We start from the raw sequence: 13,168 nt of genomic DNA, 5'->3' as shown, positions 1-13,168 counted from the left end.
TCATCCTTTGCAATTGATAGGGTTTTTTTTAATTAAAGGTCGTAAAGGTATTGGCAACCATTAAAATATCAAAAATTTAAAAGGTTTTTAAAAGTAAATTTTCAACCAAATTTAAAAGTTCATGAAAATTTAAAAGGGTTTTAAAGTATTTCCAAAAAATTTTTTAGTTCATAAAATTCATGAAAATTAAAAAGGGTTTTTTCCGATCTAATGAAAAAATAACCCTCATTAGTCCATATTTTAAAAAATATGTATTTTATGCTTCATTTCTTTTTGGGCCGTTTTTTAAAAAGCTCTTAAAAACCTTAATCAAACATTTAATTTACAAAAATATTTTGATATTTGAGGAAAATCTTTATCATTCAAAATCTGACAAAGCCATGAAGCTAGAATAAATTCATTTTGATCGATAACACGTATCGGCAAAATAACTGACATGAACGTTTACAGTTATTACATGTATGCGTTTTAGCAATAATTGATTTTTTTCTTATAATGTATACTGGGGATATTGCATGTATGTGCTATTCTACCATTGTTGACTGCATTTACGATGATGTAATATTTGATAAATCTAAAAATAAATTATTCGGAAATTTGCTCCGACGTTCCGCAAGCTCCGGAGACACAGAAAAGTACAATAGCAATACGCATAAGTAGTCTGTCAATAAGTTTGAGTAGTCAATGATTACAAAGTAATGAATGCGGATAAATAAAAAAAATATTTTCACCAGAAAACTTCATGTATATAAAAAAGTTAATATAAAATGGCGCGCGCACACACATTGCATGCGAGTGTTAATCCCACAAGTACATCATATATGTTTGCACGGAAAAATAATTTTTTCATTCAGTCTTAAAATAATTTTACAACATTTAACCCACTTTATTGTTCCCTGAAAAATTTAGTATTTTGTCGAACTAAATCATTAGAATCAAAAACAATGAACTTTTTCAATTATCAAAAATTATAGTTATTCACTATTCCAATTTTCTAATCAAAACCCAAGCATGTTCACCAACTGTAATAATTGTGCTGCACTGATTACGCGGAAAAACATTATGTTTACAGCAATAATACTATTACCTGATTATTGATGTCAATGCTCTTGTCGTTTGTTCGTGCAATGATCACGCCAATATTAACGAAAATAGTTACATGGATCTATTCCAATTACAAAGAAAAGAAAGATTTTAAACTATTAATTCCGCAAACTAGCACGAAGAGATTAAATGATGTGAAATAACTTCTGAAAAAAAACAAACATCATTTTTACAAATCGTCAGAAAATAAAAAAGTGAGGCATTATAGCACACTTAAATGCAAGAAATGGTTAAAGTCTTGTATACGAAGGTTTCTGCAAAATATTATTTCATATACTTATGTATTAAAGGAAGTTATTATATACTGATTAAAGAGGGTTGTATTCTTACACTTACCGGTGTCAACGTTTCAACGGTCCGTACTTGTAACGTTTAATTCGGGGATGCCGTCATCTTAGTGCAATAAGCAACTCTGAAAATAAAATGGTCGTTGGTTTCGGCGGCACGAAAGAGAATTATAGTGTTGGGTCCCGGCTCAAAATGCGAAACAAGAGCGGAAACATATGCTAGGCTCAGGTCGCTAATTGGTTGGACTGTTTACATTTTGAAGTCTGCAATATTTACTTAATTGAGACTTGATGGTAAACGGTATTTTTTTCATGTATGTAAAAATTGTTTGAAAACCAGTTTTATCGTTGTAAAAGATGTCCAATTTCTGTTTAAATATTAAAATATTTTTGATATAGTGTTTACATTTGCGTATCAAGTTGGGGGCAGGATCTGACCCAAAGCGTCTGTGCTATAACTCTCTTTCGGGTTGCCAAATTCAAATATTTATATTATACATTATAAAATTATAGAATAGTATACACCTCCTCTATTGTTTGTGACAGGTCTATATTTTTCGTATAGACCTGTTTAAACAAATGAAAGTCCGTTATGAGGTCTATCTTTGGCACGTGTACAGGTATGTTCTAGACAGACAGACCCGGTCATGAAATACACGTGATAAAATTGACCTGCCAAAGCGCAGACAAAGTAAAATTGAAATACAATCAAAAATCAAAATAAAATGTAAATGATTGTCAAAATGTTCCTGTCTCACAAAATCGGGATACATTTTTTAAACAATATAATGTTTATTACTAGGCAATTATTCTAGCATCCTATATATCAAATCTTTGAATAAAAATAATTGATAGCATATCAAAGTTAGGACACCTTTAACATTAATTTGATCGCGTCATTTTTCAAAGAAATAGTAATCTAAGTGGTTCTTCTATCATTAAGTTCACAATATAACAAAATGGTCGCTTCACGTTCATATCTTTGAAACCATAGGGACCCGGCACAGTGTTTGGATAGTGTAAAAAAGTACTTTTAGAAAAAAAATATAGTTTTTATGTAATATATAGACAAGGGGTTTAACTCGACAAATCGGCAGAATGCTACTAGTCCAGTATAAGTCTAAATTGCAAAGTCATTTTTACGTAAATCATATAAAGTTATATAAATCAATTTGGTTTTGTTTTATCGATTTAGTGCGGGTTGGTACAATGACATGGTTTAGAATTGCGTTTTTACACGTAGAAAATCGAGTGTTGACAGGTTGCGTGGTTGTTGTCGACCTAGCAAAAATACGATGTTCAATCCGAAATATTGATTTGTTGTTCAAAAACGGTTTAAGTGGGAACAATAATGCTATTGTCAACGTCTATTGATGTCATTGAGCTGCAAATTGATATATAACTTAATATGGTTTACTTATAAATGACTTTGCAATTTGGACTTATACTGGACTAGTGGCATTCTGCCGGTTTGGCGAGTTCAACCCCTTGTCTATATATTATATATAAACTATATTTTTTTTCTTCTAGAATTACTTTTTTTGCAAATATTATACATATGTAAGTATTTCGTGGTCTCCCGGGCATATTTAGCATCCATAAATAAATGAACCATAATGTTTCCATTGACATACAAAAATCTATACACGAGATGACAAGTCACAAACAGCAAAAAACAAAGGCGCAAACGTCCGGGGGGCAACTATCCGGGGTCAAATTTCCTAGAATCTGCACTAGGAAATATTATCAACATAATTATCCATTCTTTAAATGCCTTCCATTACAGACTTATACACTTTATTATAAAGTTAAATTCAAAATATATATTGTATTTATAAAAGCTTACCAGTATATGCGTTTTTTATTAAAAATAATACCTGTGCATAACATCAAAATTCTGATCAGCCATTGCTCAAGCCAATATAGAAATTAGATATCGGCCTCGTACATCGATCTGTCTGTTAAGGAAAGACCTGGTCACGAATTTCATAAACACCTCGAGCGCTACGCGCTCTCGGTGCCACATGAAATTCGTAACCAGGTCTTTCCTAAACAGAAAGACCTCGTAATCGGTCGATATCCTATACATAAAATAGGGAAACAACACACTGTGCATCTTTGTCATATTTTTATTAAAATGTCTTTTAAACCAGCGCTTGCAGACAGGTAACACGTGGGAAATAACGATAAAATTGCTCGAGTAGTCGAAAGCAAGTACACCGTTTGTGTACCGGCTGGATATGCGCTCAACGCAGAGCCGAGAACATTTCTCTAATTGCTTGGACAGAACGCAAAATTTACTTTCGATTTGAATTAAATGTTGATTTTCATATACCCATTTGCGCCTGTTGTCTACTTTTGTAGACACTAGCAGTTTTCAGTACACTAGGACCTAATTATGAGCGCACATTTGTTTATCATTGTTATTCTATACTTGTTGTCATGATAAGCGTTAATTGGACTATTTTGCTAGACAAAATGCAGACCACTACGTTATTTGCAGTGTGTTTTCAACAAGAATGTGATAAAAATTGCCTTGAAAATATTATTGAAAATGGCTAGCAGAAACAGGTATGTAAAACTTTATATTGTTTTTATTTTATATCATAAAGTATGATTGTTTTATATTGTATAATTATATTTCTGCTCAATTCCTGTTTTATAATTCAGAAATATGTATAAAATGTGTTATGACAGTCAATTTAGATTTTGTCTACAAAAGTAGACAATAGGATCAAATGGGTACGTTTTTATCATTATGAAAATATTTTGTTGTTTACAGAAGATACACAGTAAATGAAATCATATCAATGCTTGAGGATGAAGGTAACTTTGAAAGGGCAGATATACATGTTCAACCACCTCCTGTAGATGAACTGACAGATGAAGATAGTGCAAGTGAAGATGAAGAAGTAGGTTACAACAACCTCAGTGGACGTCAGTTAGACCAACAAGCAACAGCGACAGTTATTCGCCTAGATGGACGTCATGTTGTTGATTCAGCATCAGACTCCGATCTAGTTAGTAATAAATAAATAAAATAAATAAATAAAATAAATAAATAATAAATAGATAAATAAATAAATACGAAGCAAGTAAGTAAATAATGTACAGTAAATCCAGTTGAGAATAAGATTTTTTATATTTATCATATTTTATTTTTCAGGAAACTGACCATTCTTCAGATTCTTCTGATACAGATGAATACGAAGTGCCTGCAAATATTGCAAAAAGACCTCAAGTAAGAATTGCACTATGGGATCCAGCTCCGCGTTCCAAACGACCTGCACCAGTAAAGAGGAAGTGGGAAAATAAAGATCTACCTGAGCAAGAATAAGACAGATTCACTTGGCATGGCTCAAATATAGACAAAAGTCGATGGCCGCAAACACCAGATGGCATCTTCAACTTATTTTTTGATGATGACGTGATCAACATGATTGTTGAACAGAGTATAAGATATGCTGGTTCAAAAGGCAACCATTCGTTTTCAACTTCACCCCAAGAAATTAGGATCTTCCTAGCAATTCTGCTTATATATCAGGCTATAACACTGTGCCAAGACGGAGACCGTTCTGGAGCCGGGATGATGACGTAAGGAATGAGGCAATAGCTCGTACAATGCCGCGAGACAGATTCGACATATTGGTGCGATATGTACATCTTTTGCGATAACAACAATCTTGACAGAGAGGACAAGTTTAGCAAAACGTAAGACCACTGCTATGTCTGCTGAATGAGCGCTTCTTGTTATACTTATTGAAAGAGAAAAACCTTTCAATCGACGAAAGCATGATCCCGTACTATGGGCGACACGGAGCGAAACAGTTTATTCGTGGGAAACCAATTAGGTTCGGTTATAAGATGTGGGCGTTAACGACAGCACTTGGATATGTTTTACAATTTGAGCCCTATCAAGGGGCAAAAGGCCACCAAACCCATGATCCTGGCTTCCTTGGAATGGGCGGAGCAGAAGTTATGGACCTGCTTTCAGAGCTGCAGAAAGATGATGCATACCATCTGAATTTTGATAATCTATTTACTTCCCTGAAGCTCGTGGACCGGCTTACAGATATGGGAATATCTTGCACAGGAACCATCCGTGCCAACCGAATAGAAGATTGTCCTGTCAAAAATGTAAAAGACATGGGAAAAACGCAACGAGGAAACTATGATAAAAGGTATGACGCACACAAAGGTCTGATAGTGGTGAGGTGGAATGACAACAATATAGTGAATGTGGTGTCAAATTGCCATGGAGTTTAACCATTGCAACAAGCAACACGGTGGTCAAAGCAGGCAAAAGCTAGGGTGCGCCTTCCGCAGCCATACCTTATAAAGCATTACAACCAGAAAATAGGAGGTGTGGACAGGATGGATCAAAATGTTGAGGAGTATCGTATCTCTATCAGATCCAAGAAGTGGTGGTGGCCAGTGTTTATGTATTGCATTGACCTTGCGGTGCAGCAAACCTGGCACATTTACCGTGCTACTGATACAGGATTGAGGCAACCATTAGATCTGTTAGGTGTCAGACGAGCTCTGGTTACTGTGCTGCTTGCTCAGGGGCGCACACCTGCTGTCAGCCCTGGCAGACCAAGAGGTAGGATGAGGCCATTGTCAAGAAGAAAACCAGACCATATCCGACTTGATGGTAAAAATCATTACGCAGAGCCAGCAAAAGAAGTGCGCTGTTCATTGTGTGGAAAAAAATGCAGGACACAATGTTCCAAATGTAATGTTGGAGTGCACAGGAAATGCTTTGAAATGTTTCACAGTGGTTAGGTATTCATACGATCAAAGCCAAAAGACATGAACAATAATAATTCATATTCAGAATGAATTTTCAGAGTGAACACCTCTGTGCCTAATGTCTACTTTTGTAGGAAAAAGTAATAGAAAACATTGCCTGTATAAACTTTAAGATTTTTTCAAGTAAAAAGTTATCAAATAAACCAACAATAGGTTATCTGGACATATATTCTATATGTGTTTTACATATACCCATTTGCGCCTGTTGTCTACTTTTGTAGACAAAATATTAAAACACTAAAATAAAAAATACAGTACTTATATTTGAAAAATAAACGGATATATGTTATAACTATATGGTTACTATATGTTTTATACATTTCTTATATAAAAATAAAATTCCGGCACAAATGGGTTAAATGTTATGTATAAATGTTTATTCTGATTGCATCTAGGAGATAATTCAATATTCTATTGATTTACACCGGAAAAGTAAGGTTAATTTAATAATGATCAATAAGGTTTTATTAGTTTTGGAAATTCGTGTCTTTGGAGTCTGCAATCTTTACTTTATTGAGACTTGATGGTATACGGTATTTTTATATATGTAAAAAATGTTTTGAAAACCAGTTTTATCGTTGTAACAGATGTCAAATTCATGTTTAAACATTAAAATGTTTTTGAAAGAGTGTTTTCAGGGGCGTATCACGTTGAGGTCAGGATCTGACCCCCGAGCGTACTTTATTGAGACTTGATGGTAAACGGTATTTTTATATATGTAAAAAGATGTTTTGAAAATCAGTTATATCGTTGTAACATATGTCCAATTCATGTTTAAATATTAAAATATTTTAATATAGTGTTTACAGGGCCGTATCACGTTGGGGACAGGATCTGATCCCGTAGCGTCTGTGTCACAAATATTTAATATATAAGCAACCAGAATAAATGTCTGCGTCGATTAGATCTGTTCTTTAGCCACTCTTAGCAAGAAATTTCACATTTCCTGGTTAACACATTTGAATTTCGCACTACGCACATAAACAAGATGTTTAATCATGTGGTAAATTGTTTTTGTCGTTATCACGTTTTTTTCATTCATGAAGCCTATGTTCCATCTATATTGCTACCAAAATTATATCCATAAAAAGCTGTGTTGTGTTCGAAGACCCTGCAGATAAATTTAAAGAGGAGAAGATTTTTTTTTCATTTGAAACCATTGTCCGTTGTAATAGTTAGGCACTAATTAGTAAATAACAAGTAACTGTCAATTACTACCCGGTTACAGACACCCACAATATATTGTCATATACCTTGAAATGTGTTGTATACGTACATAATTTAACTTTATGTACTTACATTAATATGATTGAAAACAATGCACAATTCTAAAATGGGAAAGTAAGGAACAAATTGCATATGTTTTCTTGAGTGACATCTAGAAGACTTCTTTTAAGAAGTTTGAGTGAAATACAATTTAACAATTTCCTCATAGCTACTTCATTTTACATTAAAATATAATCTTTGATCTTGAATTGTTAAAGGAGTCTTTATAAAAGACTATTTCACATATTGGATAATGTAGTAGTAAATAAGTTACTTCAAGTCGTGTACTTTTCATCCTTTTTTGGATACGACGGTTTGACATTTTTATTGAACGTCCAACATTAATGCCATTTTGATTTGTATATGACAATATTCCCTTCTGTTTTCGTCGGTGCTAAATAACGTGATATGACAAAAAAAATCCTACTTTTAGTAATCAGTAAATTGTATCTCTTATCACACGCGTTGGTAATGCGGTGTGGCTCGAAATATCAAAAGATAACTATTTATTAGTGTTTCAAACTAAACAGATCGATAAGTATTCAAAGAAGTTAGTCGATTGGTCATTACAATTGCAACTTTTTTTTCGATATAATTAGTTTTATTAGTTTTATTAAAGGACTTTGTTTTAATGTAGTACATTCTACTTAAGCTTATTCCTTATATCTATCTTGAAACAACTGAGTCAAATGAATGGTAATGAACAAGACGCTAGAGTACAGAAAATTTGATCGATTTCTGAATTGACATAAAAAGCTTTAATCATCTTTTCTCAAGTGATTGTTGTGATATTGTCTTAGCCACTAATTGAATTCTGAAAACATCAAGTTTTATCAACATCATCATAATTTGTCAGTTTGGCACGACTTAAATGCTTGTGATGTAAAGAATTGTTTATTTTTCATTTATAGTATCTAAGTTTTTACAATTAATATAATAAAGTAACTTATGCAGATGTTTGAAACGGATACAAAATTAGGAATACGATATTCTATATCATTCATTCAAAATTCTTGTTTGATATATTATGAATATATTGATATATTATGAATATATATGAAGCCATAAATATATCAAACTCGATGTATTGCAGACGTAACATGTACTGTTCTTGTTTTTTAAGAAGAATACATAATTTTTCACTTGAAAGGTAAAAGGTATATGTCAAATTAATAGAAAGAATCATGAAATTATAATAGCAGTGAACTGTGACATGTGGTAAATGATACTACATCTATCGTTACTTTATTCAGGTAACAAGCATCTAACATTATATTACACAATACCTTAAATATTGTAATATTCATGTTTGTCATTCATATTTGCCCTTACTTAAGAAGTAAAAAAAAATATTTATTTCCTAGGTATAATGTGTCTTTAAAGACCTAGTCAAATGAACAAGACGCTACAATACAGACATTTGGATCGATATCTGGATTGACATAAAAAAACTTTAATCATCTTTTCTCAAGTGATTGTTGTGATATTGTCTTAGCCACTAATTGAATTCTGACAACATCAGGTTTTATCAACATGATCATAATTTGTCAGTTTGGCACGACTTAAATGCTTGTGATGTAAAGAGTTTTATTTTTCATTTTCAGTTTCTGAGATTTTACAATTAATGAAGCTTTATGACTGCATATAGAATGATGTGACGCATGTATAGTATTGAAGCTGATACAAAATAAGGATTGCGACATTCTATATCATTAATTCAATATTCTCGTTTGGTATAAGATGAATATATACGAATCCATAAATCTGTCAAACTCAACGCATAGCAGACGTAATATAACATTTTTGTTGTTGTTGTTTGATTGTTTATTAATATTATTTTACTACTATTATTATTATTATTATTATTATTATTGTTCTGATTATTATCATCATCATCATCATTATTATGAATTGTTAACTCCGAAATCAACGTGGCTGAAAAATACATAATTTTGCATTTGAATTGTATATGTATAATTAATAGTAAGAATCATAAAACTACACAAAAAACATCTTAATAACAATGTTATATTCACGGGGAGTTATAAATGCTACAAGGTACTTGAAAAGTTGACAATAAGTACGAATAATTTGGCGGAGTTTTTACCAGTGCCAAAAAGTAAAAAAAACTGTCATGACGGGGCATATAGAACAAAACATATGATATAATTAATCAGTTACATGTTTTAGTGCCACAAAATACTACAAATATTAAGACCAAAGCAGCATATTCGTTTCCCTCTCTATTTGAAGAAGAACATATTTTGTTATAGCATGTACGCAAAACAATTTAATCATCAATCTAGGGATATCAGCATGTCATTACCGATACCAAAATAACGTTCAATATATATGATATTTGATTATTAAAATCAGGATTATTAAAATAAGCATCGGATCGATTCAACATGTCCGCAAGATTTTTTATTTTTCTAGAAATATACATGCATATACATTAGTGTAATACTATATTAGACAAAGAATATTAATGCATATTCTACTAAAATAAATGTAAGAATAGAAACTGACAGCACTGAAATGCAGTTATTTTTTAAGACGGTTTGGAGCAAGCTTATCAACATAAGAGACTGACAACCAGGCGATACTTCTTTTTCTTTCAAGAACATCTAATTATCTCGACAGCAAAGAGGCGGCAAGTAAAATATGTCATTTGTCTGTGTATATATTGACATATTATCCTTCTATGATTGGAAGGGTATAAAGTTTGCATTGATATGTAACATTTTGTGATAACAAAAATGAATGTTTACGGACATTCTTACTAATGAATATTCTCTTTACTTTATACCCTCATTGCTTGTATCGTATTGATCAAGGAAATTAATCATTCATTGTTTACAAATGTTACCGAAAGTTTATATTATTTTTTCATTTAAATGCATGCACGAGAGTGTCGGGAGAAGAGAAAATGTAGTGGCCTAGATTTCAAAGCATTCTTTTTCCTTCAAATCGCCTTAAATTGTTGTTTGGCAAACTATCTTATAAAGGTCAAGGAGTGAAGTTCTTTTATTTTTTAAACACTTATTTCTATTATTTTTTTAATTTAATGTGTGATTTGAATAAGAGTCACATTTTATTCAAAGAAAAGTTTTAAGTGGATTGGCCATAATTTCGTTATGTTTCTTCCGGATTTCAAATATTAATCAAAACAATAGAAATGTTTTCTTTTGATATTCTAATAAATATTGCTTGAAAATAAAATGAGAGATTGTACTTGAATTTTAGTGATCAACTTGCCCATGCTCTGCCTTTTGCCCTGGCCTGTTTTTGTTTGGGGTCCTCCTGGGCTCCTTGCCACTGGCTTTTGTTACTGGATCATGTGGGTGTTGCGTTCATTGAACGCCGCCTTTCCTTGTTGATCTTGTTTATCATATTTTTTGCACTAACACTTGGAAGAGTTCAAATATAAAATAATGTTGAGATCATTTCGCTACAATGTTTAGATTTGACATAGAAGTCACATAGAATTAATGCAAACTTCCATCATTTAAATTTCAAAAATGTAGATTTTTTAATGGCGTTTATCTAAAAAGAAATTTACAAGATACCTTATTAACGTTCTTTCATTTATGAACTGCATTACTTATATCCAAGATACTTTGGATAGTTTGCATAAGATATCTTATTATTTTCTCTTTAGATGTAATGACTTCTTTGTTTTACTCGATATGTTTCGTTAAATATCAAGCATTTTTTTCTATATTTTTGTTGTATTTTCTAGAATATTACAAAATTATGTATATAAATACTCTTGGAATAAGAGACAGTAAAGAGAAGATGTGTTGATGGTTTATCATAAATATTATTTCGATAACACGGAGTTTTAGCAATCCGAGTCTAGTGGTATAACTTTTTGCAAAAGTCTTGTTTTGCGTCAAAACAAATTATAAAGAAACACTCCGGGCATGTCTTTAACTCTAATAAATAGTTCTTATCCTTGTACATTTTCAGTAATTTCCTTGAAGGCTTAGACTTTCACATTAAAAACAACATACCACATGACTAATGTCGTCTGTCGTTAATTGAAAAATAAAATCCCAAGAGGCATCAACATTATAGAGAAATACCATTATACAATAACTTGTGGCATAACATTTAATATTTAAATATTTTTTTTTATATTTTATTTAATACTATAGTTCATTCTATTAATAAATATAACAAGATTGTTTTGCGCATAAAATATTACGCATAAGGTGAAACATACGAATATTGGTCTGCATAGAAATTCAAATACTGATTACCTAGAAGACGCTATATATTTTATATAGCACCAGTATGTGTTTTATGTAATGTACATTCCAAGTCTTTCACGCTGAAGATGATTTAAAAGTTATGTTTGTTCTTTCTAAAGAAAGAAGAACTTTATTCGTTTTTGAGGAATAATGGTGTTTTAATGGTAACAATGACCTTTCCATTTTGTGTAGACAATGGTAACTGAAGAATATTAGGAACATTTTGCCTGTAATTGTTTTTCTTTACCTTAAATTTATTTCTATGCATGTCTGCATGCTCTGGTAATAACTTTATTAAGTTTTTAGTTTCCTGCCACAATAACTTAAAAGGATGTTTTTTGTAAATAATGGAACACTTCATTTCAACAGACGGTGTGCAATTACTTATATTGGAATGGTAAGAAGTCTCGCCGATGAAATCTACACAAAATAAGATATCGCGTACAATGACTTGCACATTCTATTGAAGATTTATTTATTTATTTATTATACCCATGTTTGTACTTAAATTGATAACATCGACACAATAAAATAAATGAAACTTTTACTCATTAGTTTTTTTCTATTTCATATTTAAATAAAATATACAATACAAATGCAAATAACTTTATTGTAGGTAAATCATTAGTACGATGTTTATAGCAAAACAAACATATATTCATTTCATGAAGATAAGATCTGACATGTTATGAAAAAAAGGTCTTAAAATACTGAGGAAATAGCAGGTTGCTCAAAAATTGAATATTTTATACTTTGACTACTTAAATATGATAGTAATACTACAAGATGTTCATCTGATATTGATACTACTTCAATATATTCTTTCTTTATTAGCAAAATATAAAAACTTCGGAAGATTGTATAGCTATTCTTGATGACCATTAATAAATTTAACTCAATATTCTTTCTAAACATAAAAATATAAAACATCATCATATATTGACTACATTAATACATATATACATGAAAGAATTTGAGCAAGATGTAAATAGATAACAAAACTTCTCATTGCATGACGTCCATTAATAAAAGTGACGAGTTTTGATACATGAAGTTATATTATGTTTATATGATAATTCTATCACCAATTCAACCATGCTTTAAACAAATCAAAAAAAAAATTTTTTTGCCAAAACAGCAGGTACTTTTCTCGTCTTAACGTTCCGTAATAGCCTTAACGTTTAATATGTAAATACGTTTCACATATCATCTTAGTTACAGGTTTTACTTTGACAGCACGAGACTTGGTGTTCTAGATAAAATACACAAAATAAAACTGACAGTTTCAAGACATATTATACGCACGACATGACATGACATTTTGTTGTGAATTATAACAAACGTATGCTATTTGATAATATCATTATCTAATGCATTGCGCAGTGTAACTTGTCACAATACCAACAAGAGATGTAACAACAGAATATGATATGAGCAAATAGT

At 31.4% G+C, this 13,168-nt stretch overlaps 3 protein-coding genes across 3 annotated transcripts; all 3 read left to right on the top strand.

The window, feature by feature from the left end:
* Positions 1-3,791: 3,791 nt before the first annotated feature.
* LOC132713729 (uncharacterized) lies at positions 3,792-4,728 on the top strand. Its single transcript, XM_060696406.1, has 3 exons — positions 3,792-3,962; positions 4,174-4,411; positions 4,558-4,728. Exons 1-3 carry the CDS (start codon positions 3,946-3,948, stop codon positions 4,726-4,728), a joined length of 426 nt encoding a protein of 141 aa, XP_060552389.1. The 5' UTR covers positions 3,792-3,945.
* A 455-nt stretch (positions 4,729-5,183) lies between these two features.
* On the top strand, positions 5,184-5,657 carry LOC132713728 (piggyBac transposable element-derived protein 3-like). Its single transcript, XM_060696405.1, has one exon. The coding sequence runs from the start codon at positions 5,184-5,186 to the stop codon at positions 5,655-5,657; it is 474 nt and encodes a 157-aa protein (XP_060552388.1).
* Positions 5,658-5,765: 108 nt separating this feature from the next.
* Positions 5,766-6,176, top strand: LOC132713727 (piggyBac transposable element-derived protein 3-like). Its single transcript, XM_060696404.1, has one exon. It carries the CDS (start codon positions 5,766-5,768, stop codon positions 6,174-6,176), a length of 411 nt encoding a protein of 136 aa, XP_060552387.1.
* Positions 6,177-13,168: the final 6,992 nt, after the last annotated feature.

This window comes from Ruditapes philippinarum, unplaced genomic scaffold (assembly GCF_026571515.1).
Source record: "Ruditapes philippinarum isolate M1 unplaced genomic scaffold, ASM2657151v2 ctg493_1_1_1_1, whole genome shotgun sequence".
NCBI lineage: Eukaryota > Metazoa > Mollusca > Bivalvia > Venerida > Veneridae > Ruditapes > Ruditapes philippinarum.
The sequence above is the reverse complement of the archived record's forward strand: the minus strand, read 5'-3'. Positions and strand labels throughout refer to the sequence as shown.

Excerpts from the sequence above, each read along its gene's own strand:
- LOC132713728 (XM_060696405.1), top strand. The coding sequence starts at position 5,184 with ATGATCCCGTACTATGGGCGACACGGAGCGAAACAGTTTATTCGTGGG.
- LOC132713727 (XM_060696404.1), top strand. The coding sequence starts at position 5,766 with ATGGATCAAAATGTTGAGGAGTATCGTATCTCTATCAGATCCAAGAAG.
- LOC132713729 (XM_060696406.1), top strand. Across the intron at positions 4,412-4,557 it reads CAGCATCAGACTCCGATCTA|GAAACTGACCATTCTTCAGA; the intron begins GTTAGTAATAAA and ends TTTATTTTTCAG.